Raw genomic sequence first — 23,965 nt, forward strand, 5'->3', positions numbered from 1 at the left:
ACACACACACACACACCCTGCCTGGAAGTAAATCCCACTAAAATCAATGGAGCTTGCTTCTGCGTAAGCAAGGTTAAAGCTGGGGAATGTTTCTGTTTCAGATGATTATTTGAGATATGCAATATTTACATGGTATTAAGAAGTTGATGGGTAGTTAGCCTTTCTGTGAAGTCTTCTTTGTCAAAAGCAGAAAAGAGGTGAGAAGCAAGTCCGCCAACAATAAGATCACCAGGTTGGTAGTATTCATGTGGGATTCTGGAAAGATCATCAATGGTGCAACTCGTGGTATGTTTGCACACCAAATGTGGCAGATGAAAGAGAATTGGCACAAGAAAAAACAACAACATACTGGGGCAAATATTCTTTCTAATCAGACACCCTCATTTCCATCTAGAACATGAACCTTAGCTTCAGTAAAATATTCTACCTTGACAGAAACAGAACTTGACTACTAATTCACAGATTAAAATTCTATCTTACAACTTGACAATGTGAGAAGCAAAAATCCTGCCTCTTCCTCTGCCCTCTCCCTTGCTTAGAATCACAAGTAGGGTTTTTTATATTCTCATGTTTAGACTTTGGCTGATATTCTCTGCAAATCTATTGAGACATTATCCAAGGGAGAATTAGTCATGACAAAAGTGATAATTACAGATTAGATAATAACTATCTCTCTTTGCATCAAGAAAATCAAACGGATGACAAAAAAAACATGTTTGTGGGGTTTCATTTGAAGTGGTTTCTGTCCCTTTATGGGACAACAAAGTGCATGCAGAATTAACTGCAATGAGGAAGAAAATAAGAGTGGGTCAGTCTGTTATCAATGCTGAAATGCTTCATCTGACCAGTGCAAATGATTAATATAACGTCCTTAAATTTTCCACCTGACTATTTGTTTATTAGTTTACTGACAATTATACCAAGACAAAAGGATGGTGAAGGGCACTGAGTTTTGTAGATGGTTTGTGTTGGTGACAAGGAAATGTGGAGAACTAAATTTAAGATAGGCAAAATGAGAAACTGGTAAAATAGAAATTAACAGGTTCTATTGACTTCTAAGGGAGACACTTCAATTTACCTCTTAATGCACACATGCAAATGCACATAAAGAATATATGTGCCACCAAAAGAGGTGTAATTTCCAAGGTATTGCACCTGGAACTGTGGGGTGCAGGGTGGAGGAAAATGAGATTACACCCCCTTCACAGGATCGAAAATACAGATCCTTTATTGTGAAGTTATGGACCTAAACAGAGTAAAAACAAAAACAGTTGGTGGGATGGGAGGGAATAATATAACAAGAATAAAAATTACCAGCCAAATTCTTTACTTATATCTGATTCTAGATATAAGTGAGATTATTGCTCAGTCAGACCTGGCAATAATTGTGGAATTCACTATAGAGGATTATTAGTTGTCTTACTGGCTACAGTATGGCTGGAACTAGCTAGTATTTAAAGTGGTAGTTCTGTGCACACAAAGGAGGGAAGGTACAACATCTTTTGGAGCTTAGTATTATCTAAGCATCTGACCCAACTTACGTGAATAATTGAGGGTATAGAGAAATGGGATAGTTTTTATGTTACATGGTATCCATCTGTTACTTGTATTACTAAATCCCATTGTCCGCCTATGCCACCTATATCCCAAACAGCAGTCTGGTGGGGCTACCTCCAATATTGAGAATCACTTCAAAATAACTCTTTTTATGTTTATAGATAATGAGAACAGTCAGACAAGATAGGTTTAATCAGGGAATATTTCCCAGGATTGAAAATAGGAATGGAGTACTCACAGCAGCTGAATAGGCTTTTATTTATTATACACATAGACACAGCCTAAAGCTTTACTAGATCCATCCCCCATTCATTTGTGTTCATAGATATACCTGCATGCCATCAATTAGTGCAGCTTACCACCTGAGTGTCTGGTGCATGTTTACATCAAGGTCACAGTGACTGTACAGAAATCCATGTACTTAGCTGCATGGATTCAAGGATGAACATGGTCTTGTGCTGTGGGAAATAGGCCCTAAGGCCTGGTTGGCTTAAGCACGGTAGTCCAACATGTGGCCCCGCCAGCCTTCTTCCACCCCTTCCTAAACCATAAGAACAAAAAGCTTTTTCTGTTGAAGATTTTTGAAGACAATCTCTTGTTTTCGGCATCTTTCCTGCCATATTTTAATTCTCTCTGGAGTTTTCCCCTTTTTACAATGTGTTGAAAGGAGAGCAGTCTGTAACCAGTACTGAAAAACCCATGGTTCAAGCTATATGTCCTGCTCAAAGACCAAAACCAAAGCTCAATCCATAACAGTTACTTGTTTCAGTTGTAACAAAGGACATAAATTAAAATGTTTGAAGATTTCCAGAAAATACCAGGCAATAACAAACATAAAATACAACATGATATGATGTGGAGAAAAAGACTATATTGTCCATATTCTGATAAAATAAAAAACAGAGATGATAGGATAATTTACTACTTCCTTTTTATTAATTGCTCCTTGCTGTTCAGATCTGGTCTTAACACAATGATGTAGCATTTTGGGGAAAAGATGGAACCCATTAAGCCAGCACTGGAGGCTAAGATGGAGAAGATCTCCACAGCCACCATGTATTTCCCCTTGGTGCTCAGGTACACTGGAACAAAGGAGATCCAAACACTACAAAACAAGAACATGCTGAAGGTGATGAATTTGGCCTCATTAAAGCTCTCAGGCAGTTTCCTGGCAAAAAAGGCCACAACAAAGCTGATAATGGCTAAAAAGCCCATGTAGCCCAGGACACAGTAAAACAGGGCAACTGACCCTTCATTGCAGCCTAGAATGATTTCCCTCATCACAGAGTGCATGTCAGAATCAGGAAATGGGGGACAGGTTCCTAACCACACACTGCAAATGCCCACTTGGATAAGGGAACAAGAAATCACAATGGAGCTTGCCAGTCTTTTCCCCACCCACTTCCTCATTCTAGATCCTGGTTTGGTGGCCACAAAGGCCAGAACCACCGTGATCGTTTTGGCCAGCACACAAGAAACGGTCACTGTGAAAACAAGGCCAAAAGCCATTTGTCGGAGCAGGCAGCTCACTCTTTCTGGAGGGCTGAGGAAGATCAATGGGCAGAGGAAGCAGAGCAGGAGAAAAGTGAGGAGAGTGTAGGTGAGGTCCCGATTGTTTGCTCTGACAATGGGTGTGTCCTGATGTTTAATGAAGATGACTAGGACCACCACTGTGAGGAGAGAGAGAGAAAGAGCAAACAATGCTAAGCTTATCCCCAGTGGCTCTTTGAAAGACAAGAAGCTGATGGTCTTTGGAATGCATTGCGATTGTTCCATGTTTGGATGGTGATCTTCTGGGCACCCAACACAGTCATCCATATCTGGAGAGGAAATAATCATTTCAGAGTTCAGATGTGTTGGAGAGTTTCCAGTGCTGCTAGTATGGAACTGTTAGGGTTAAAGATGTTTCCAGACAAACCAGATTGCAAGCGATGTATGAGAACTCCACCTCAGCTTTGTGTGCTATGTTATTTGGGGTGTCCCCATAAGATACATTGTGCAGTTTAGCTGGAAAAGAGTGGTAACCACAAATACAATTCTTCCTTGTAGTAATTGTTCAGTACAGGAACTTAGGAAGGTGTCTTATACCAAGACAAATCACTGGTTCCTTTTAGCTTAGTACTGCCTGCCTTATTTTAACCTCAAACAAAGATTAGATCATTGGTGATAAACCTTTTCTTTTTAGAGTAAGGTACATATTCATTTATTGGGGCTGTCTGCCAATAGAGATGGAGGAGAAATTTGGTTTTATTGAAATTTGACTGGGAAAGTCATCTAAATTGCACTGTTTTGACCAACACATTAACCAAAACACAGTTACCCTGCAAAATGTATGCTTCTCTAAAAACTTTTGATGCAGACCTCCAATTAAACAATATGTACAAAAATGCCTATATTACCAATGTAGAATTTTTACTTTATACAGTCAATACTTTTTTGTATATCCCATAGTAATTACATTTATTTTCTATATAGAACGTATGTAGCAAAGAATGAATTTGATTCATGTATTCCTGCATTTTGGTAACTCTTTTATGCTGCTCCCCTATACCAGATAAACTGCCGAATCACTGCATTCCTTGCTCATCTGCCCCTGAAGGATTGTATGTCTAGCTAGAGGGCACAAGTGGCTAGGATGTTTTATGTTACAATCCCTGTGAATTCCTTGAGATTCCTTAAGCTGTGGGAAGATACAGGAATGGATTATGGCACTTTCTGAAGGTCTAGTTGTCAAGGAAGATGTACAATAAGTGAGTAAAAGCTTATACCTGGAGCTCCAGAGTTTGACTAATCAAGATAAATGAGGGGAAACATAAAACAGGGACTTTTCACCCCTCGACGTGTAACCTTTCTTGTGGTACGCATTCTACAATGATGTTATATGATGTATGTTTATGTGTGAAAAACCCAATAAAATCTTTGTTAAAATGTGCTTTCAGGCAGTTTGTCTAACTGGCTAACTGATTTAGCGAGGCTGCCTCATTGCAATAGCTTCTCTAATAAACCAGGTCCCTACTGGACACTTCACTTGCATATTCTCTTTGTTGGGGTTTATTTAAAGGTTGTTCCCTCACCTCAGCAAGAACTAGTGGTTTAGAAGTAAATTCTTACCATATCATACCCTCCAACATGTCTCTGATGAAAATAGGGATGTCCCATTCCATAATCATGATTTTACTATTTATACCCCACACATCTTACTGGGTTGCCCCAGCCATTCTGGGCAGATTCCAACATATATAATAATAATAATAATAATAATAATAATAATAATAATAATAATAGACATTAAAAAAATCCTTCCCTATATAGCATATATAGCATTTTTAAGACAGCATCTTAAAAAGCAGAGACATCACCTTGCCAACAAAGGTCTGTATAGTTAAAGCTATGGTTTTCCCAGTAGTGATGTATGGAAGTGAGAGCTGGACCATAAAGAAGGCTGATTGCCGAAGAATTGATGCTTTTGAATTATGGTGCTAGAGGAGACTCTTGAGAGTCCCATGGACTGCAAGAAGATCAAACCTATTCATTCTGAAGGAAATCAGCCCTGAGTGCTCACTGGAAGGACAGATCGTGAAGCTGAGGCTCCAGTACTTTGGCCACCTCATGAGAAGAGAAGACTCCCTGGAAAAGACCCTGATGTTGGGAAAGATGGAGGGCACAAGGAGAAGGGGATGACAGAGGACGAGATGGTTGGACAGTGTTCTCGAAGCTACCAACATGAGTTTGACCAAACTGCAGGAGGCAGTGGAAGACAGGAGTGCCTGGCGTCCTCTGGTCCACGGGGTCATGAAGAGTCAGACACGACTAAACGACTAAACAACAACAACATATAGGATTGCCTTCAGACAGATCGGGGGGTCAGATAAATTCATACCCTTCAACATTTCTCCAATGAAAATAGAGACATCCAAAGGAAAAGTGGGACATTCTGGGATCAAATCAGAAACCAGGACGGCTTCTCTAACTCAGGGACGTCCCTGGAAAATAGGGACACTTGGAGGGTCTGCCATATTAGCAATTATTTACCTATTTACTTAACATTTCCAACAACGTCTAACATGACATATGTTTGAAAAGTACATATCTCGTGTCTCTTACCGTTCTGGGACGAAATCTTGCCTTGAGGACATGGAGCACAATCATAGCAGCAGAATGGCTCCCCCTCCTTCTTTTTCTTGCTGGAACCAGGAGGACAACTTGGGTTACATACAGAAAGGGGTGGAACCTGCCCATTTAAAGAAACACATAAACATTTTAGCACACAGAAATTATTAATGCTTTGGACTTCATCCCCCCCCCCAAGCCAGCAGTAGGAAGACACTAAACTACTGAGGACCAAACTATTTGTTTTGTTATTTGTAGTTTTAAAAAAGAATGCTGAAACTGACCGTCTGTGAAAAGAATGCCTGAAGGCTTAAACTGGGAAGGGAACTGGGAGTTCATTTTCACCAGCCCTCCCCCCCATACATAAAATGAATACTTGTTCACCACCAACCTTCCCATACTGAGTAGACAGTATTAAAAAGGCTGGACATGCTTAGAAGCCTCCATATAATTTGGAACTTTTGTGATGATATACTGCTCTGCCTCCTTTCTTTTAGCAAATGTTTTGTGCCACTGGGGAAGTGATAATTCTGTATTGATTTGTTTTGGATGTTTGTATGTGATGCCAATAAAAGGCTTGAGGATGATGAATTTGGAACTTTGTGCTGTTCTCTTGGTCCCCAAATATGATGAAACTGTAAAGGAGTTCAGCCAAATGCTCTTAGAAGCCCCCTTCACACTTCCTGCCATGCTTTTTGTCTTAATTGATGCATCTTCAAACATATTTTGTACTTCAATGTATATTTTTCAAATGATTTTGGTCCATTTTTGAGCTGAGAACTAGACCACAAAATTCAGAGAAATGTGAAACCTGAAGGATAATTAATTATCCTTCCATCTGTGTACCAAGATACAAAGTCAATCAGTTTTCATTAAATTGTTGTGATATGAAATTCTCCTCCATCCCTAACCCACATTTCCTTTTTCCTTAGGATACAAGTGGCTAATTTAAGCTCTCTCATACACACACACAAATTTGCCTTTGGTGTCTCAGTAAAATTATAAAGAATCTAATGCCAAAGCTATGGTAACTTAGGTGGGATTTATTTATTTTTTTCGGAGTGAAAGGAACTAAAACAGGTCCTCCTGGCACAAATTGTTTGAAACAGCCTTGAAAAAAGGAGGTAATATCTGAAGAAAAAAGCATTTACTGCAAAACCTGAAAGGGCATTAAACTGCTGAAAGCCCAGTCATAATTAGCTGCAAACTGGTCCATTTAAGCTCCTCTCTAGAAACAATCAAGATGTGAGGTGGGTAGTAACATGGTACAAGTGACACAAGGAAGAAGAAAATGAGGAGGTGGAGAAAGAAAAGTTTTTATCCCTCTCACATAACACTAGAACTCAGCAACCTCCAATGACGTCTGTTAGAAGATTCAAGCCAAATAAAAGAAAGTGTTTCTTCATTCAGTATATTTAAAACTATGAAACTCACTCCAAAAGGAGGCGGTGAAGGCCACCAAGCTGGATGGCTTTAGCAGAGAATTAGAAAAATTAATGGAGGATAAGTCTATCAGTGGAGGAGAAGCTATCAATGGGTACTAGCCTTGAGGGAGGTTATGTCTCCATATTCATAGGCCCTATGCTGCTGAATACCATATGATGGAAACCACAAAAGAGGAGAGTGGTCTTCTGATCAGGGTTTCCCACAAGCATCTCTCTGGCCATTCTGAGAACCATATTTTTATTTATTTATTTATTCATTTATTTGTTTTCTGTACCACCCTCCATCCAAAGGCACTTTACAATATGCAGTGGTACCTCGGGTTACAGGCACTTCAGGTTACATACGCTTCAGGTTACAGATTCCACTAACCCTCAGGTTAAGAACTTTGCTTCAGGATGAGAACAGAAATCATGCGGCGGCAACGGGAGGCCCCATTAGCTAAAGTGGTACCTCAGGTTAAGAACAGTTTCAGGTTAAGAATGGACCTCCAAAACGAATTAAGTTCTTAACACGAGGTCCACAGTAAAATCCTTTTTTTAAAAAAATAATACAAAAATGCACAACATAATAACAATTGAAACAAGCAAACAAACAAACAGGTTAAAAGGCCATAGATGGTTTAATCTACCAACGGCCTGGGAGGAATGTTTTCACTTGGTGCTTAAAGATATGTAGGGAGACACCAGGTGAACATCCCTGGGGAGAGCTGATTCTTCCCCAATCTAAGAAACCTCTTTCCTCATTCTATAGTTGGTGACAAAGAACAGCTGCCCACCAACCTCCATGTCACCTGCTTCCTTCTCACCAAGCAGAATTTGATCTGCAAACCACAAACACCTTATTTTTGTCAAGAGACTCATGAAGTTCCCTGGGAGAGAAAGAGCCCAAGCCAACAGCCACATGCCATGTCCAGATACTGGACAAGACTGGCCATTGGCATTATCCTGGACTTGTTGGGCATGGGCCTGATCCAGCAAGCTCATCTTATGTTGAGTTTCCTGCATCGCCGGAGGTTGGACTGAAGCACGAGAAAGTAAGCAGGTACTCGCCCGGTGCTAAATAAGGATCAGGCAGACTCAGCAATGGAGAATAAGAAGGTGAAGTTTATTGGCAGGCAATAAGGACCCAGTTTGGAATTTCTTCCAAAAGGAACTGGGACCCCGATTGACAGAAATCCAGAGGCCTTTATACCTGAGCAGATCACAGCAAATCATAGATAATGAGACAACCATGAGGGACTCACGATATTGTCAGTGAAAATTAGCCAATTAGCAAGCTTCTTGTCATGCTTCCAGCTCCTGGTCAAGCACTGGTCAAGCACGGAGTTCTAGTTCTGCTTTCCGACGCTCTGTCTAACCTCTCCCCTAGTTATGACAGGACATGGAGTTTGGAGATTTTGTGGTTTTGCTCTTCCTGTTCTGTGGATTAATTTAGCCTGTATCTGAGGGGATTTTGTACCAGAATCTCTGATTCACGTCTTCCCCTTGTCCAGGGTACACGGATGTTTGTAGGAGAAAGGTCGGCTCCTAATTTTGCTGTTTCAAGCAATATGCAGTTAGCTAAGGCACAGCTTCCCTTTGATTCAAAATGGATTATAAAATACTGTAAGCCCTGATTATGTGTGAGCATATATGAATATATTGATTACTGATAACTGATTATATGGATAGCATAGGGGTAGAACTTCTTCCTTGCCTCAGGACTACATAACTTCCGGGATGACTTCCGACTCTATGATTCTATTAAGCAGTGCCGAGGAAAATGTTTTGAATCTGGCTAGAAAGGCAGGTGGGGACGTGGGTGGCGCTGTGGGTTAAAGCCTCAGCGCCTAGGACTTGCCGATCGAAAGGTCGGCAGTTCGAATCCCCGCGGCAGGGTACGCTCCTGTTGCTCGGTCCCAGTGCCTGCCAACCTAGCAGTTCGAAAGCACCCTAGGGTGCAAGTAGATAAATAGGGACCGCTTACTAGCGGGAAGGTAAACGGTGTTTCCATGTGCGGCTCTGGCTCGCCAGATGCAGCTTGTCACGCTGGCCACGTGACCCGGAAGTGTCTGCGGACAGCGCTGGCCCCCGGCCTATAGAGTGAGATGGGCGCACAACCCTAGAGTCTGGCAAGACTGGCCCGTACGGGCAGGGGTACCTTTACCTTTAGAAAAGCAGGTATGTGCTGGACTGATGATCTGTAAGTACAATAACATTCTATTTCCCTATCTCTCATAGATGTAGGAATTATGCCTCACCTGGTGAAAGCTTCTGTGCCACACCATTCTGTTGTCATCAAGGGTGAATTCCTGGCCTGGAACAGCCTCCGCACCCAGTCTTCCAACCTTGACTCTCATGAAGGAGTTATTTGGAAAAGTGACCAGGTTGGTAATATCAAAGCCAGCTTCTACTTCCCTGTTCGCACTAAAAGATACCGTTTCCCCAGCAGAGTTGTTAAAGGAGACACTCCTAAGAAAGGGGTGGAGCTGCATTGAAAGGAAAATAGAAATCATAAAGTAATGTTAATGTCTCTCTTTATTGGCACTCAGGATGCCTCCAGACTGTCAGTACATGCAGGTAGTGCTATGCAAACATAATCCATTCCTGAGAGTGTTCACATAGCAAGCTGACGATTTCCATTGTTTTCTATGGGGAAAATCCCAATTTATTCCCCAAAAAGAGGAAATGAGAAAAAAAATCCATGCTTTTTAGGTGCCACTGCTTGTATACAGTCGTACCTTGTTTTGCGGCCAGGATCCGTTCCAGAGCCCCAGCCGCTAGCCAAAAAGGACCCAGGGCAATGCGCTGTGTCTGCACACGTGTGCGGAGCAGTTTGCACTTCTGTGCATGCACGAAGCACGATTTAGCGCTTCTGCACATGCGCAAACAGCAAACCCAGAAGTAATCTCTTATGGTACTTCCTGGTTTTCTGTGGACGTTCACCAGAACGGACTCTAGACGAGGCGGACATTCACAGAGGTATTACTGTATCCCTTCCCAAAGGAATTGTAGGGTAACCAGCCTCATGTAACCAGCATGCTTGAGTCGGATTAATGCACAAAGTGGTTAATGCCATAGAGTAAGCTGTCCTACCAAACTTAGCCTAAGTCACTTTCCTTCACCTTGGGAGGAAATGGGTAACAAAGCCTTTTATTCTACTCAGTCTACATGTGAATTCTGTGTATGAACTGCTCCCTCTAGCCAAATTATTTTAACCAACCTCCTTTGTTTCTGACAAGAATAGAGTCTGAGTCTAGTGTTTCTATACCAATAGTTTAGGAACTTTTACCATTTTGTGACTGCTATATGGAAAAGCACATGAATCTGATCTTTGATTGTTGTGACTTATTAAATGTGTGGTCCATCTTTGTGCTAGGGAAGTGGAGAGTTTGGGGGTTTAGGGGAAAGGACACATTTACGGTTTTACAATCTAGATTTCCACACTTTTATTTTGCCATGTTAAATCTCTGCTGGGGTTCTCTCACCAAAGAGTCCTTGGCAGAAAACTGGGTCTTGGCTTCCAGGGATTTCTAACAAAGATGACTTCAATTAACAATTTCAGTAAGTAAGTAAGCAAGCAAGCACGTACGTACATAAATAAATGTTTAAAACCCTCCCCACTTTTTTTGCTGCTCATGGACAGCCATTTTAGGGGCTGTGCCCAGTCTTTCCCACCTCCTTTCCTCAGCCACAGCTACATTTTGTTCAGCTTTGTCTGCCACTCTCTGCCAGCTCTCACTTCTCCTCTCAGTGTAGGATCAGATCTGCTTCTTATATTCTCCTGCTTCTCTGCACACAAGTTAAGGTGAGGATATGATCCTGCACTGAGTGCTCAAAAATGTTCAGGGTACTGTGCTACATATCACTGTTCAGGTCTAATAAATTGTACTGCGTGGTAGGCATTACCTGCCAAGGTTTTAGCTTCTGAAACTCTTGCATCCCTCCTTCCATCATTGCCTTGAATTTGGTCCTGGGCAAGAACATGGCATCTAGAGCATGTGCTACGGCATAGACAGCATTATAGACACTATAGCTGTGGCTTGTTATGCTCATCTCAAAGCCAGATGAAGGGAGATTTTCCAGCTTCTCCTCTCCAGTGCAAGTTTCACTGGCCTGCTCCTCTGTACTGGAGCTTGGAAATAAACAGAGAAAGACTTGTGCCCAGAACTGCTTGAGAAAACCATTTCCATTTGCCTCAAATGGATTTTGGACCTGAAGAAAGGCTTTGAATCCTTGTACAACATTTGAATGAACTCTAAAGAAGAGGGAACCCTGGAAGAGTTGCATATCCCAGTTCATTTGAAAGGTCAGTGCTTTGAAGTCCAGTTGTGCTGTCAGAATCCACACCTTGCCCTCAGATGTCTTGGTTCCATTGTCCACTGCACCAAGTGCTACCATTATTCGCAAGCTAAGCATGGACTCTGTTTCTCCATAGACAACAATAACCTTGGCTTTGTTCTCCATAATAACTTGATAAATTTGGATCCATTGGGAATACATGGCGTAATACTCAGTCAAATATGCCGTTTTCACGGTTCTCTCTGAGAAGGCCAAGCAAATGCCTTTCTGGGAAAGCAGAGTTTTCAGGGTGTGAATAAATCTCTCTCCACTGACGTTACCTGCAGCAAGCAACCCAACCCACGTCCAACCAAAATGCAGAAGTAACTCAACAATCCCACTGTATTGATGGACTTCATTGGGCGCCATCCTATAGAAGGAAGTGGATTGGCTATGACCAGCATCCTCTGGAGCAAAGGAGCCATAAGTGAGCTAAAAGGAAATAAAGGCGCAAAATCCATAAATGTAGAAGGACTGGGTATGTGCTTACAGGCCAGCCTGCCCAGACGTGAGATGAGGTGGTAGCCTCAAGGAGGGGGGCTCCAAAAAGCTGGGGGTAGTCACAGATCTAGCCTCCACAGAGTGCCCCCTGTGCTTGTAGGTCAAAACCCCTCCTTCTCTTCTACTGCTGCATGCCAGTTTTCCTACAATCCTGCAATGCAGCTTCCCTTTCCTTTCCCCTCATCTTCCTTCCCCATTACATCCCCCTTGCTTTACTAGAACAATTGGTTGTGGTTCGAGGACCCGACCCCCGTGTGGTGAAATAAAGACACAAGGACACGAGATATATGGTTAATGGGCAAGAAAAGGCCACAACTTTATTGGTTACAGCAAATGGAAAAGGTATTGGCTTAGGCATTGGACGATGGGTTCTTCACCAGTAGGTGGAGCCTGTCGATGCTAATCCGACTCTAGGCTCACCCCTGTTGTCACCGAGGGTCGTGCCAAGGCCTCCCGCCAAGCAGGCATCGGACGGATACACGACCCCCAGATTCCTTTAACGGAATACCCCTAAAACATTGACTAAAAGGGAGTGGAGGGTGGGTGACTTCCGAAGTGGCGACGACGAAGAATGAGGCCGGGGAAAGGCTGTCGCTGCAGCAAAAGCTGCTGAACACGCCCCCTCAGTGGCACCTGGTTGGGTGGCCCACCGAGGGGGCGTGAGCGCCAGCCAGGTGAGCTGCAGGCAGGGGGCCACGCCCCCTGCTAGGCGGAGCTCGGGCTCCCGACCACAACCCCTCCCCTCTCTTCCAGGGAGGAGAGTCTTTGTGGTTCGAGGACCCGACCCCCGTGTGGTGAAATAAAGACACAAGGACACGAGATATATGGTTAATGGGCAAGAAAAGGCCACAACTTTATTGGTTACAGCAAATGGAAAAGGTATTGGCTTAGGCATTGGACGATGGGTTCTTCACCAGTAGGTGGAGCCTGTCGATGCTAATCCGACTCTAGGCTCACCCCTGTTGTCACCGAGGGTCGTGCCAAGGCCTCCCGCCAAGCAGGCATCGGACGGATACACGACCCCCAGATTCCTTTAACGGAATACCCCTAAAACATTGAAGGCATAGGCGATGGCCAAACCTAGCACTTCGACACACCACAACACAATTATTCCAATGCCTAACCGCCACCCGAGCCAAAGGCTCGCCGCCAATACCCTCACTGCTGCAACCAATCCCAGATGCTTTTGCTGACACTAGCTAACCAAATGTCGCTCCCCAAGTCCGATAAGTGGACACCATCATTCCGGTATATAGCTTGGTCGCTAATACGGATACGATCATGCCGGATGACACGGCCACACATAAAGCGCACCCAACGGGCTACCGCCCGATTTACGAGTTTCCTGGTTCTTTCAATGGCCAAACAACTTTGCGCTCCGCGCCACTCGATTCTTTTCAGGAAGGAGGACCAGAACACCGTCGTTCTGGGGCACATAGCTGCCAATGTGTTCAAGTCTCTTTTTATGCTCCCCAATAAGTCCGCACTCTTTCTGCTGGTTAGGTCATTCTCTCCCAACTGTATCACAATAGCGTCGGGAGGGCCAAAGTTGGCTACCTTCTCCCGGAGCAAAGGCAACAGCTCCTCCCATCGCATGCCTCTTCTCGCAAACCAGGAAACTCGGACATCATTTGGGAGGCCAAGATTTGGTGCCAGGCCGCAACTTGCTGCACGCACGCGGGCCCAATGAACAATACTGTGGCCGCAGATCCACACGCTTCTTCTGAGCAAAGCTAGGGGTAAAGACAGAAAAGACGGCAGGTAAGTGGGGGCCCAGCGACTGGTCGCGTACTAGCGAATGTAAGATTTATAAGCATTGGATCTCCACCGGCCCATTTCTTTGATCCTATCAGCCGGTAGCCCTAAGTGCGCAGCCGTGGTTGCGGCACCAATCCTAAAAGAGTGCGCAGCGTACTCCAGGGCAGATAGTCCACAGGCCTCGATCGCCTTGCGCAATACCCTGGTGAATTGGTATCTCGACATGGGCGACCCATCCTCGTGAATCAAAAACGGACCTGGGCCCGGTGGCCTAAGGTCGAGATACCGCCTAGTGTCCTTTACCGGACATGGGCCCTGCTGTGTTGACGCTGTGAGTTTGACCAGGACACCCTTGCCAGCCTGATCGGTCTTGGACTGTCGTATGAGTACTGACACGGAAGAGCTAGACAGCTGCACATCCTCGCACAGGAGTCCGCGGTTTGGACCCCGTGCACTAACTTCAAACACAACCTCCCCAACCCTTAGTGCGCCGAAAAAGGCGATAGCATATGCTGCAGAAAAAAGGCGTGCTTCGAACCTGGACCAGCAAATCAACCTAAGTTTTTTGCGAATTTGAGACAACAACCCGTAAGAAATCGGCTTACGGCCTTCGTCCCTGGGAGGCTGTAACCTGCTCCAACCCTCGATTGTCCTACGTATCATGAAGTCGCCACACGGGTCATGGGCAAATGTAGCCTTTGAAAAGAAACTGATAGCTGCTACATGAATTTTTAATGTTTTTGGGGCCCGTCCCAGGTCGTCGAGATGCGAAAGATACTGCAAAACGTCATCTGTGGTGGGGGGCACATTATATGAAAGCCCGGATAACCTGAACCTGAAACCCATGAAATCACCCCAGGCCTTCTTGTAGGACCTGAGCGTGGAAGGTGCTACGGACGCTAATACTCCCTGTATCACTTTGCGTCTCCAATGTTCCACAGGTACTCCGGAAAGGGTTCGGGCGACTGTTGTGCTCCAGGTGCCAGCGACCGGAAGCGAGGAATCTGGAATCGAGACAAGGCATCGGCTATATCATTATTGGCTCCAGGTACGAATTTAGCTGAAAATATTATATTGTACTCAAGGCAACGGAGGACGAAGGCCCGCAGAAGGGAGGAAACCCTCTCAGACCGAGATGACTGCCTGGCGAGAATGTTCACCACCGCCAGGTTGTCGGTCCTGAAGCACACACGATGGTCCCGGAACTCTTCCGTCCAAATGTGAACAGCCACCACTATAGGAAAGAACTCGAGAAAGGTGAGATCCCGTGTGATGGCCTGGCCTAACCAAGCCGACGGCCAACGCTGAGCACACCAACGCCCCTTGAAGTACAGGCCGAAGCCTATGGATCCGGCCGCATCCGATTGTACCTGGAAGTCTGAAGACAAGTTCAAAACGTCCTGCCATAGAGATACCCCGTTGTAATTTACTAAGAAGGCCAACCACACCTCGAGATCTAACTTGACCGACCTTGGGAGGCGAACCCTATGGAGCGGGTGTCTAAGACCGACTGACAATCTAGAAAGGCGGGCACAGAAGGGGCGTCCGGGGGACACCACTCTGCACGCGAAATTAAAGTGTCCTAATAAAGACTGAATCTGCCTGAGGGTAATTTTCTTAAGCCTAAGAGTGTCCTGAATTAATTCCCTCAGGGCTACAATCTTTTCAACGGGAAGGCGTGACGACTGAGCCTCAGTATCTAATTCAATGCCTAGGTAAGTGAGTCGCGTGGCGGGTCCCTCCGTTTTCTCGGCTGCAAGTGGAACCCCCAGGTCCTGCGCAAGGGCTGCGAAGGCCTTAAGTAGGAATGCGCATTCACCCGTGTCGGGGTGACCCACGAAAAGAAAATCATCCAGATAATGCGTGACCCCAGAGGAATTTGTCCTGAACCGAAGGGCCCAGTCCAAGAACGTGCTGAAGGCCTCAAATGCCGAACAGGCCACTGCGCAGCCCATTGGCATGGCCTTGTCAACGTAATATTTCCCTTGAAATTTGAAACCCAGCAACCTAAAGTCGCTAGGGTGGACTGGCAGAAGGCGGAAGGCCGATTCGATATCGCACTTTGCCAACAGCGCCCCGCGTCCAAAACTACGGATTAGCTTGACTGCCTGGTCAAAGGAAGCGTACTTAACTGTGCATAGCTCAGGTGGGATGGCGTCGTTAACTGATCCGCCTTTTGGGTAAGAGAGGTTGTGAATGAGTCTAAATTCCCCGGGGGTTTTCTTGGGCACAATACCTAGTGGAGATATGTGCAGGTTTGGAATGGGAGGGCTGTCAAACGGGCCTGCCACCCTGCCTGCGCTAACCTCCTTGGCTATCTTACGTTCGGCGACTTCCGGCCTTTCCCTAACTGATTTTTGGTTTGGTGAATCTTTCGCAATCAAAGAACCTGCAATAGGAATTCGGAACCCGCTGGAAAACCCTTCTCGTAGATAGGATGCAGCATCTTTATCTGGGTACAAGGCCAAAAGGTTACATAGGGGGGTAAGCTTGATAGGGGAGAAGGCCAATTCCAGATTCACCTCATCTCCTGTTCCCAGCTGCGGGGGCTCCCCTGGGACTGGGATGATGGAACCCCCGGCCACCACGAAAGGGCTGCTTCCCCCCCTTAAAGCAAGATGTAGCGGGGTGAGCCCCACCGCATCTCTCACATTCATGCGGGTATCTACAAGATGGCCTTTGGCATGACCCTTTATTATACTCCCAACATACGCGACGCCTGTACTCTTTCCTCTGCTCATTCCTGGCCGACCGATATGGGTCAACTGATTTCTTCTCCACGTATGGGCCAACCGCCACTGACCAGATGCCGCTCTCAATCTGATCCCAGCGTGCCAACGGGATCCTGGAAGCTTTTCTCCGAAATTTCTTGTCATAACTTATGGCTGCAGCCTCACCGGCCAGGGCGCAGGCCGTGCGAATATGTGAAAGATAAGCGACAAGGTGAACGGCCCTCTTGGGGTAGGCAGCAACAATAGTCCCCATAAAGGCCTGAAAACCATCGAGCCAGTTTTCAAATGTCCTAGGTACGGAGGGGTACCTGCTCCTTTTCTTACCATGGGAAGGCCTCTTTTCTCCCCTACCCAACTCCTCAGCCGGGGGCACTAACTTAAACATGTCAACAAATTCTCCGTTTAATATTTTTCCACGTAGCTTGGGGGAAAGATGATCGCCTGGAATAACATCTGAGGTTGAGTAGGTGGATATGGAGGCGTCTTTTACCAGAGCCCCATCCTTCCACTCTTGCGTCCCCCCGAACCTTTTCCGGTGGCTATTGGCCCTCCTTGAAAGAGCCCAGTCCGGGAGACCAGACACTTCCTCGCCCTTCCCCCAATAGGAACCCAGGGACGCGTCACTATCATAGTCAGAAGAAGAAGTACCTGTATCATCGTCTGTGTCGTCCTTTCTTGACTTGCCTTTCCTACAAAGGTGCTTTTTCTTCTCGCGCCTCTTACCCGAAGGTTTCTCCACCGATGCTGCAGTGGTGGCGTCCTCCGCTTCCCGTGGCTCGTCTTCCTCGCCTGCGGAAGACCCTGAATCCGGCGACTGCTCCCTGGGCCGCTTGTCCTGCGTGCGGGTGGAAGAGCTGGGGGCAGCAGGATCGTTATTACGAGCAGACTTAGAAAGCGCTTTCCCCCCCCGAGCGCGAGGCGCAGAAGCCCTAGCCTGCGACTGGGACCTGGTCTGTACCGGACCAGGGCTAGAAGCCCCAACCCCCTGAGCATCATCAAACAGGGCGGCAGGCGTACTAGGTAATTCATCCCACCGAGTGGATCTTGAACCCCCCGGAATCACCTGAGTCTCAGGGATGACATCTGGCGAAGAGGGGGGGCTAGGGTTCGCATCGGGGTAGCGTTGTTCATATTCGTCGATAAATGATCTAAAAGCATTGAGTAAGTGGGCAACGGGCTTTGCTTTACTGCCCTTCCCCCGCTGACCACGGGATGTGCTCCCCTCAGCGTTGCGTGCGGCTTCGGACGCGTGTTTTCTCTTAGGAGCCATGGGTCCGCTTTGTGCGCTAATACCGCGACGATGCTTGATAGTGTGTGTGTGTGTAGGTTTTTTTTTTTTTTTTTTTAATGTATATATATGCGTATATATATGACTAGTGTTTTCCTAATATATGTATGTATGTATGTTTCTACTACTATCTATGTTATATTAATATTATTTTTTGAATTTTTTTTTTTATTTTTTTATTTTATATATATATATATATATATATATATATATATATATATATATATATATATAGATAGATAGATAGATAGACAGATAGTGATATTTATTTATTTATTTATTTATTTATTTTATTTTATATTTAATATTTATTTATTTATTTATTTATTTATGTATGTATTTTGAGGAGTTGGTTGGGATAGTGAACCAACGTAATCTCTGTATCAATTTGAAATCAATCTGTTACTCTTGCTATCCCACAATTAAAGAATATTATGATCAATTGTCAGTGTCTGGTGATGTTCCCCAATTGCCTGACACAGCACAGTATAGTTGAATTACAGCTGTGAAGAACAAGCCCCTCCCTAAGGGTGTCGACCCAAGGTAAAGCGGAAATAAACACACACAAAACTACTAGGCCCCTCCTAGGTATAGTAAAGAGAACAAAATGCCAGCTGCTCAAACTGCTCAGGCTTCTCTCCCAATGAAACAGGAAACTGCAAGCTATTTGGTTTCTGGGCAACCAGACAACAATCAGAATCCCCCAGCTGCCAAACAAAAGAAGTTACAAAGAGTGCAGCAGGGTTAAATGACTCCTTCCCTCAGGGGAAACCGCCCCTATTCAAAGCCAGGAAGCTGGTGGTGAGGAACAGAACAATAGAACAATAGAACAGTAACTGAGCTGCCTGGTCCCCAGGGGAAAAGCTGGGAGTGAATTACAATCTTCCACTGATGCCAATGCTAAATAACAATGCCTAAAGTACCTATTGTTGGCTGCTGAGCTACAAGCAGCGTTACTGCAGCAACCATGAAACCAACAAAAGCCTTTCCAAGACTCCCAACCTCCAGCAAGCAGACAAAAGGAGGGGCAACTAAATGAAAATAAAAAGGGGGGGTGTTCCTAGAAGGGGGTTACAAACAAGAACAAGAGTAAACCGGCTTGAAAGCAAACGGAGGCTAAAAAGACTCTGAACCCCTCTGAACCCAACACGCTTTAAACTACTGTAGGAGGCTTGTTATTCTTGCAAGCAGCCGCGCTGGAAAATAATTAGCCCAGAGGATACAGACCCGAGTAATGGGGTGGGAGGTGGGTGGGAGAACACACGTGAGCCTGGTGCTAGAAGAGCCACACAGCACAAAGAACAAGGAAGTAACACCAAGAAACCCAAGCCTAAACTGCCCACGCTCGGTAAGAGACAGCAGGGGCCACCAGCAAGCAAGCACAAAGAGCCCAGGAAGTAACAACAAGAAGCCAAGCTTAAACTGTCCACGCTCGGTAAGAGACAACCGGGGGCAACTATACCTAACGCAGACAAAACGGGGAAAGAAACCTTCCAGAGACTAGGCGGTAGCGCCGGCTCGTATTGAATCTCAGCACCACAAAAGGGGGGGCCCCCCACTCACCCACCGTGGAAGATCACGCGGTAAAAGCAAAAGCGGAAAAGTAGAGTAAAATACGTAGAAGCCAACCAGATCAACCAAACGCGCGCATCAGCTGGTGGGCAGCCAAGGTGGCTTAGCGGCAGCAAACAGTAAAATAAACTAAAATTGGAGTACAAGAGGGAAGAAGGAAAAAACAAAAAACAAAAACAAAAACAAAAAATTAATACCGCGTATCAGCTATTGGTTGGCCCCAAAGCTGCCTAGCGGCTGCCTAAGGTCGGGAGAAGCGCGGTGGAGTGAGTAAATTACGCGCGTCAGCTGTGGGGCGGCCGGAAGCGGAACCGGCAGCTCCTGAAAGAAGCTCCCACGTGGGCTGTAGCCCGGACGCGCAGCTAGCAGTGATTTTCCTTGCACTCCAGCCGGAAAGTGGTGGCGATGGTGGGGTTTGTGCTGTAACAAAGGCTTGAGAGAGGAGCCGCCACGAATCCCAGGGGAGAAACAGGCGGGGCAGGCACGCTAGAAAACGCGCCGAAAACACTCAGCAAGCGGTAGGCAAAAAACGCGCCGAAAATCACTCACACTCGCAAGCACACAGCCAGCCTCAGGAGCAGTCGAGATTAAAAGACACAGACACAACCCACAATACTTCCCACCAAAACGCAACACTCAGCCCAGACCCCGCCGCAGTAAACAATAATGAATAAAGGAATAAAAGAGCCAAACCCTCAGCCTAGCCGCAGACAAAAGGCGCGACCCAAAATACTTCCCTGGCTTCAGGTAGCGGAGACCTCCTATTCTGCTGACTTCCGAAGTGGCGACGACGAAGAATGAGGCCGGGGAAAGGCTGTCGCTGCAGCAAAAGCTGCTGAACACGCCCCCTCAGTGGCACCTGGTTGGGTGGCCCACCGAGGGGGCGTGAGCGCCAGCCAGGTGAGCTGCAGGCAGGGGGCCACGCCCCCTGCTAGGCGGAGCTCGGGCTCCCGACCACAACCCCTCCCCTCTCTTCCAGGGAGGAGAGTCTTTATAGATATAGGTACTTGGTTTCAAATAATCACCTTGACGTGTGCTATCTGAGAAATGAAGGGAATAATGAATTAGGGGTTCCTATTTTACCTGAACAGTGGGACAACATTTTAGCTTCTGTAACAAATGTGCCTCTAGATTATAAACTATTTCTTATACACCAAAAGATAAAATTTAGAATATACTGAACCCCACTACATTTGTACAGAAGGGAATTCTGTATCTACAATGCCATCGTGCTGGAGAATAAATAAGGATAATGCTTCTTTGAAACACATGTTTATGTGATGTCCAACACTTACGGATTTTTGGAGGAAAGTATTAGGATGAATACTAATAATACGAAGAAGAAGAAGAAGAAGAAGAAGAAGAAGAAGAAGAAGAAGAAGAAGAAGAAGAAGAAGAAGAAGAAGAATACTTGAGGGGGAGATAAAATTGTCTGATGATCATGGGGAATGAGTGTGAAGTCCCCAAGGCAGTATCTTACCTGAGGGGTCTTGTAGATGCCCAAGATGTTTGCCATTTGGAGAGAGGAATCAAAGTCCAGTCCCCCAATAACTGCCACCAGGTGTTTCTGGATGTTGCACTTGTAGTTGGGCATAAATGTGGAGGGAAGGTTCAGAGCAGCCCGGTAGGTCATCCTTTCATTGAAGTAACTGTCATAGATGTGGAATCCTAAGGTGATATTAGGTAAGATCTTGGGGTTCTCATTGACCTCCTTGACAGCAAATACCAAGGCCAGGATATGCTGGTAGTTCTTTGGCAAAATACTGCAATGAGAATTTTATGCTGTATACTTGGGATATATGCTATGCAATTTTCATTTATAGAAATTAGGACCTCATGACAATTCTTCAACATTTTCATGCAAATTGTGCTCTGACATGCACATATCTGCAAAGCAATTTCCCCTTAAAGAATTCATTGCATTCCACTTGTATACTTGTATACCACTTTCATTAATATACGCATATATATATATATATATATATATAAATCTACGAAAGCATATATATATATATTTACATTTTACCCCAGTATATGCATTTTGTATACATTGCTTGACTGGAACACTGCACTGCAACATTTGGTGAAATGTGAAAGCGCAAAACATACACATACATTCATCTACAGGTACTGATCAAATGAGCTGCATTGAAATGCAGAGAAGTAGATAGCCTAGCTTAATGCAGTAGTTCTCATCACTTTCAGAGCTGTGAGACATTTATAACTAGGAGCATCATAAAAGTCTAGCCTGGTTGGGATGAGAACACCTGGGACTCTTAGATCTCTACCTCAGAGGAGAAGTGAGCTTTCAGACCCCTCACACCAGGCTTTCTGAGGTGAAGTTCGGTATTCAAAACAGAGAAGGACTTTCTATCTCAAACTAAGCAAGTTTAAGCTGTGGGTCTGATTGTTAAACTCTACTTGGAAGAAATTTGGTGGGATGTGGGGAGCAGAGAGCACACCAAAGGGCAGCCTCTTCTCAGTGACATGTTCAGATCTCCAGTCCCTCTTTCCAAGCCAATGCCTCAGCTATGCAAAAGTCCCCCCCCCCCACCACCATTTAAGCCTAGAAGGAAATCCCACTGAAATGAGTGGAACTTGCTTTTGAGTAAGCCCGGTTAAAGCTGGGGAATGTTTTCGTATCATCTGATTACTTAACACATGAAGTATTTACAAGATATCAAGAAGTTGATGGATAGGTAGCCTTTCTGTGAAGTCCTCTTCGCCAAAGGAAGTAAAGAGGTGAGAAGCAAGTCCGCCAATAATAAGATGACCAGGTTTGTAGTATTCATGTGGAATTCTGGACAGATCTTGGATGGTGCAACGAGTGGTATGTTTGCACACCATATGTGGGAGATGAAAGAGAAGAGGCACAATAAACAACAGCATACTGAGGCAAATAATATTTCTTATCACTCATTTCCGTCTAGAACATATTTTCAATATTCTGCCTTGTCACGAACAGCACTTCTCTAACAATTCACAGATTAAAATCCTATTTTGCAACTCGACAACTAGAAAAGCAGAAATCCTTTCTCTGCCTCTGACCTCCTCCTTGCTTAGAATAGCAGGAAGGGGTTTTTATACCCTTGTTTAGACTTTGGCTGGTATTCTCTGGAAATCCATTGAGACATTATCCAAGGGAGATTTATTTATGACAAGACTGGTAATTACCGATGAGGTAATAACTAGGTCTCATTACATCAGGAAAATCGAACAACTGGCAAAAAACATGTTGTTATAGACCTGAACAGAATAAAAACAAAAACGGTACAAATAAAATATTATAATATACACATTAAGGTGGGTTGTAATAAAGAAAGGATATAAAATATCAGGAATATTTAAAATATTTTAAGCTAAGATATACAACGTGATATGTTGAAATGCTGAAGTTATGAATGAGTTGGTGGGCTGGGGAATAACATAACAAGAATAAAAATTACCAGCCAAATTCTCTGCTTAGATCTGATTCTAACACTCAGTCAGAAGTGGGAATGATAATGGAATTCAATATCCCACAAAAAAGGGATGGTACCATTTTGGTGGGACACTGGATTATCTGAACATTTCGCCCAAATTTTAATTTTTATTTTCACAATTAATTTCTACAACTAACTACCAAAAAACCCCCACAAATTCTTCCCCTTGTCCCCATTCACAAAAACATTTCAATACCTTATCTTGAGGTTCTTTAGACCTCATGTCTTCCATTACCCCTTCTGGTTCCTTATATTAACAAAAGTCTTCTGCATTTCCATACGCATATTTCATCAATTATTCTTCTTCTAATTTTAACAAAATTCTTCTGCATTTCCATATGCATACTTCATCAACTCTTCTTCTTCTAATATTATCTAATTTTTGCAGATTGCAACTGTGTAGTCTGAGCCTGCCAATGTATCAATTTATTTACATTATTTTGCACATATACAAGTGTTTTCCATTCTTTTTCCTAACTTTGGCATATTTAAATTTCACAGGAAGGTGACTATCAGTTAAGTCAGATTTAAAATCCTGCTCACCTTCCTCACAGTCTCCTCTTACTCTCAGAGGCTGTAATTTTTGCCTTATTTCAGCCACTAAGGCATTCCCAAATATTCCCTGCCTGCCCCCCATGTCATCCATATCTGCCCTGAGTATCTCCTGGTATTTCTTCATTTCAATCACAGTTTCCATTTTTCTAAAAAGTTCCTCCAGCATCAAGACTTCCACCACTTCTGTTTTCTTTGTCACTGGTTCTCTCTTAATAATCAGTTCTGTCACCATTTCAGTATTTTTGTCCATTTGGGCTATAAGTTTATCTGCTGTCTTATCCAAATTTTGATTTATCTCCTTCATCAACTCATTTCTCAGTTCATAAAAGAATTCCACCCATTCACCATAAGGCTTATTCCCTGTGTCCTTCTGTCCAAACTTGGGGTTGGTTGCTTTTTAATTGCTATGTTCAATAAGTTACTATTAAAACAATCAAAAAAGGTCCAAACAGAGTTAAAATATCCAATACTCCTTCTACTCGATTCACTCTGCCCTTGCCAATATTCTCTTTCCCTTGTTCTCAAAACAACCAATTTTCCAGTGATACCTTATCAGTTTCGTCAAGGCCACCAAGTAACATTTCCCCAAGAAACACAGTCTTTTGTACTTTTCCATCCCTCCAGCACGATTGCCCATTACACATA

General features: G+C 44.5%; 2 protein-coding genes across 2 annotated transcripts; both read right to left on the minus strand.

Moving 5' to 3' along the window:
• Positions 1–59: 59 nt before the first annotated feature.
• On the minus strand, positions 60–23,965 carry LOC144325141 (vomeronasal type-2 receptor 26-like). Its single transcript, XM_077917432.1, has 6 exons — positions 21,958–23,965; positions 20,764–21,046; positions 11,001–11,864; positions 9,353–9,580; positions 5,662–5,788; positions 60–3,377 (listed from the first exon to the last, which is right to left on the minus strand). Exons 1-6 carry the CDS (start codon positions 22,170–22,172, stop codon positions 2,479–2,481), a joined length of 2,616 nt encoding a protein of 871 aa, XP_077773558.1. The 5' UTR covers positions 22,173–23,965; the 3' UTR covers positions 60–2,478.
• LOC144325140 (uncharacterized) lies at positions 14,592–17,545 on the minus strand. Its single transcript, XM_077917431.1, has one exon. It carries the CDS (start codon positions 16,565–16,567, stop codon positions 14,606–14,608), a length of 1,962 nt encoding a protein of 653 aa, XP_077773557.1. The 5' UTR covers positions 16,568–17,545; the 3' UTR covers positions 14,592–14,605.

The sequence above is a fragment of the Podarcis muralis genome, chromosome 13, assembly GCF_964188315.1.
Source record: "Podarcis muralis chromosome 13, rPodMur119.hap1.1, whole genome shotgun sequence".
Taxonomy (NCBI): domain Eukaryota; kingdom Metazoa; phylum Chordata; class Lepidosauria; order Squamata; family Lacertidae; genus Podarcis; species Podarcis muralis.

Bases quoted from the DNA above. Each gene is read 5' to 3' on its own strand.
- LOC144325141 (XM_077917432.1), bottom strand. From the start codon at position 22,172: ATGCTGTTGTTTATTGTGCCTCTTCTCTTTCATCTCCCACATATGGTG. The intron at 11,865-20,763 runs GTAAGATACTGC...ATTTCCTTTTAG, and splicing joins GCATCTACAAGACCCCTCAG to CTCACTTATGGCTCCTTTGC. The intron at 3,378-5,661 runs GTAAGAGACACG...TTTCCTCTCCAG, and splicing joins CAAGATTTCGTCCCAGAACG to ATATGGATGACTGTGTTGGG.
- LOC144325140 (XM_077917431.1), bottom strand. From the start codon at position 16,567: ATGACAAGAAATTTCGGAGAAAAGCTTCCAGGATCCCGTTGGCACGCT.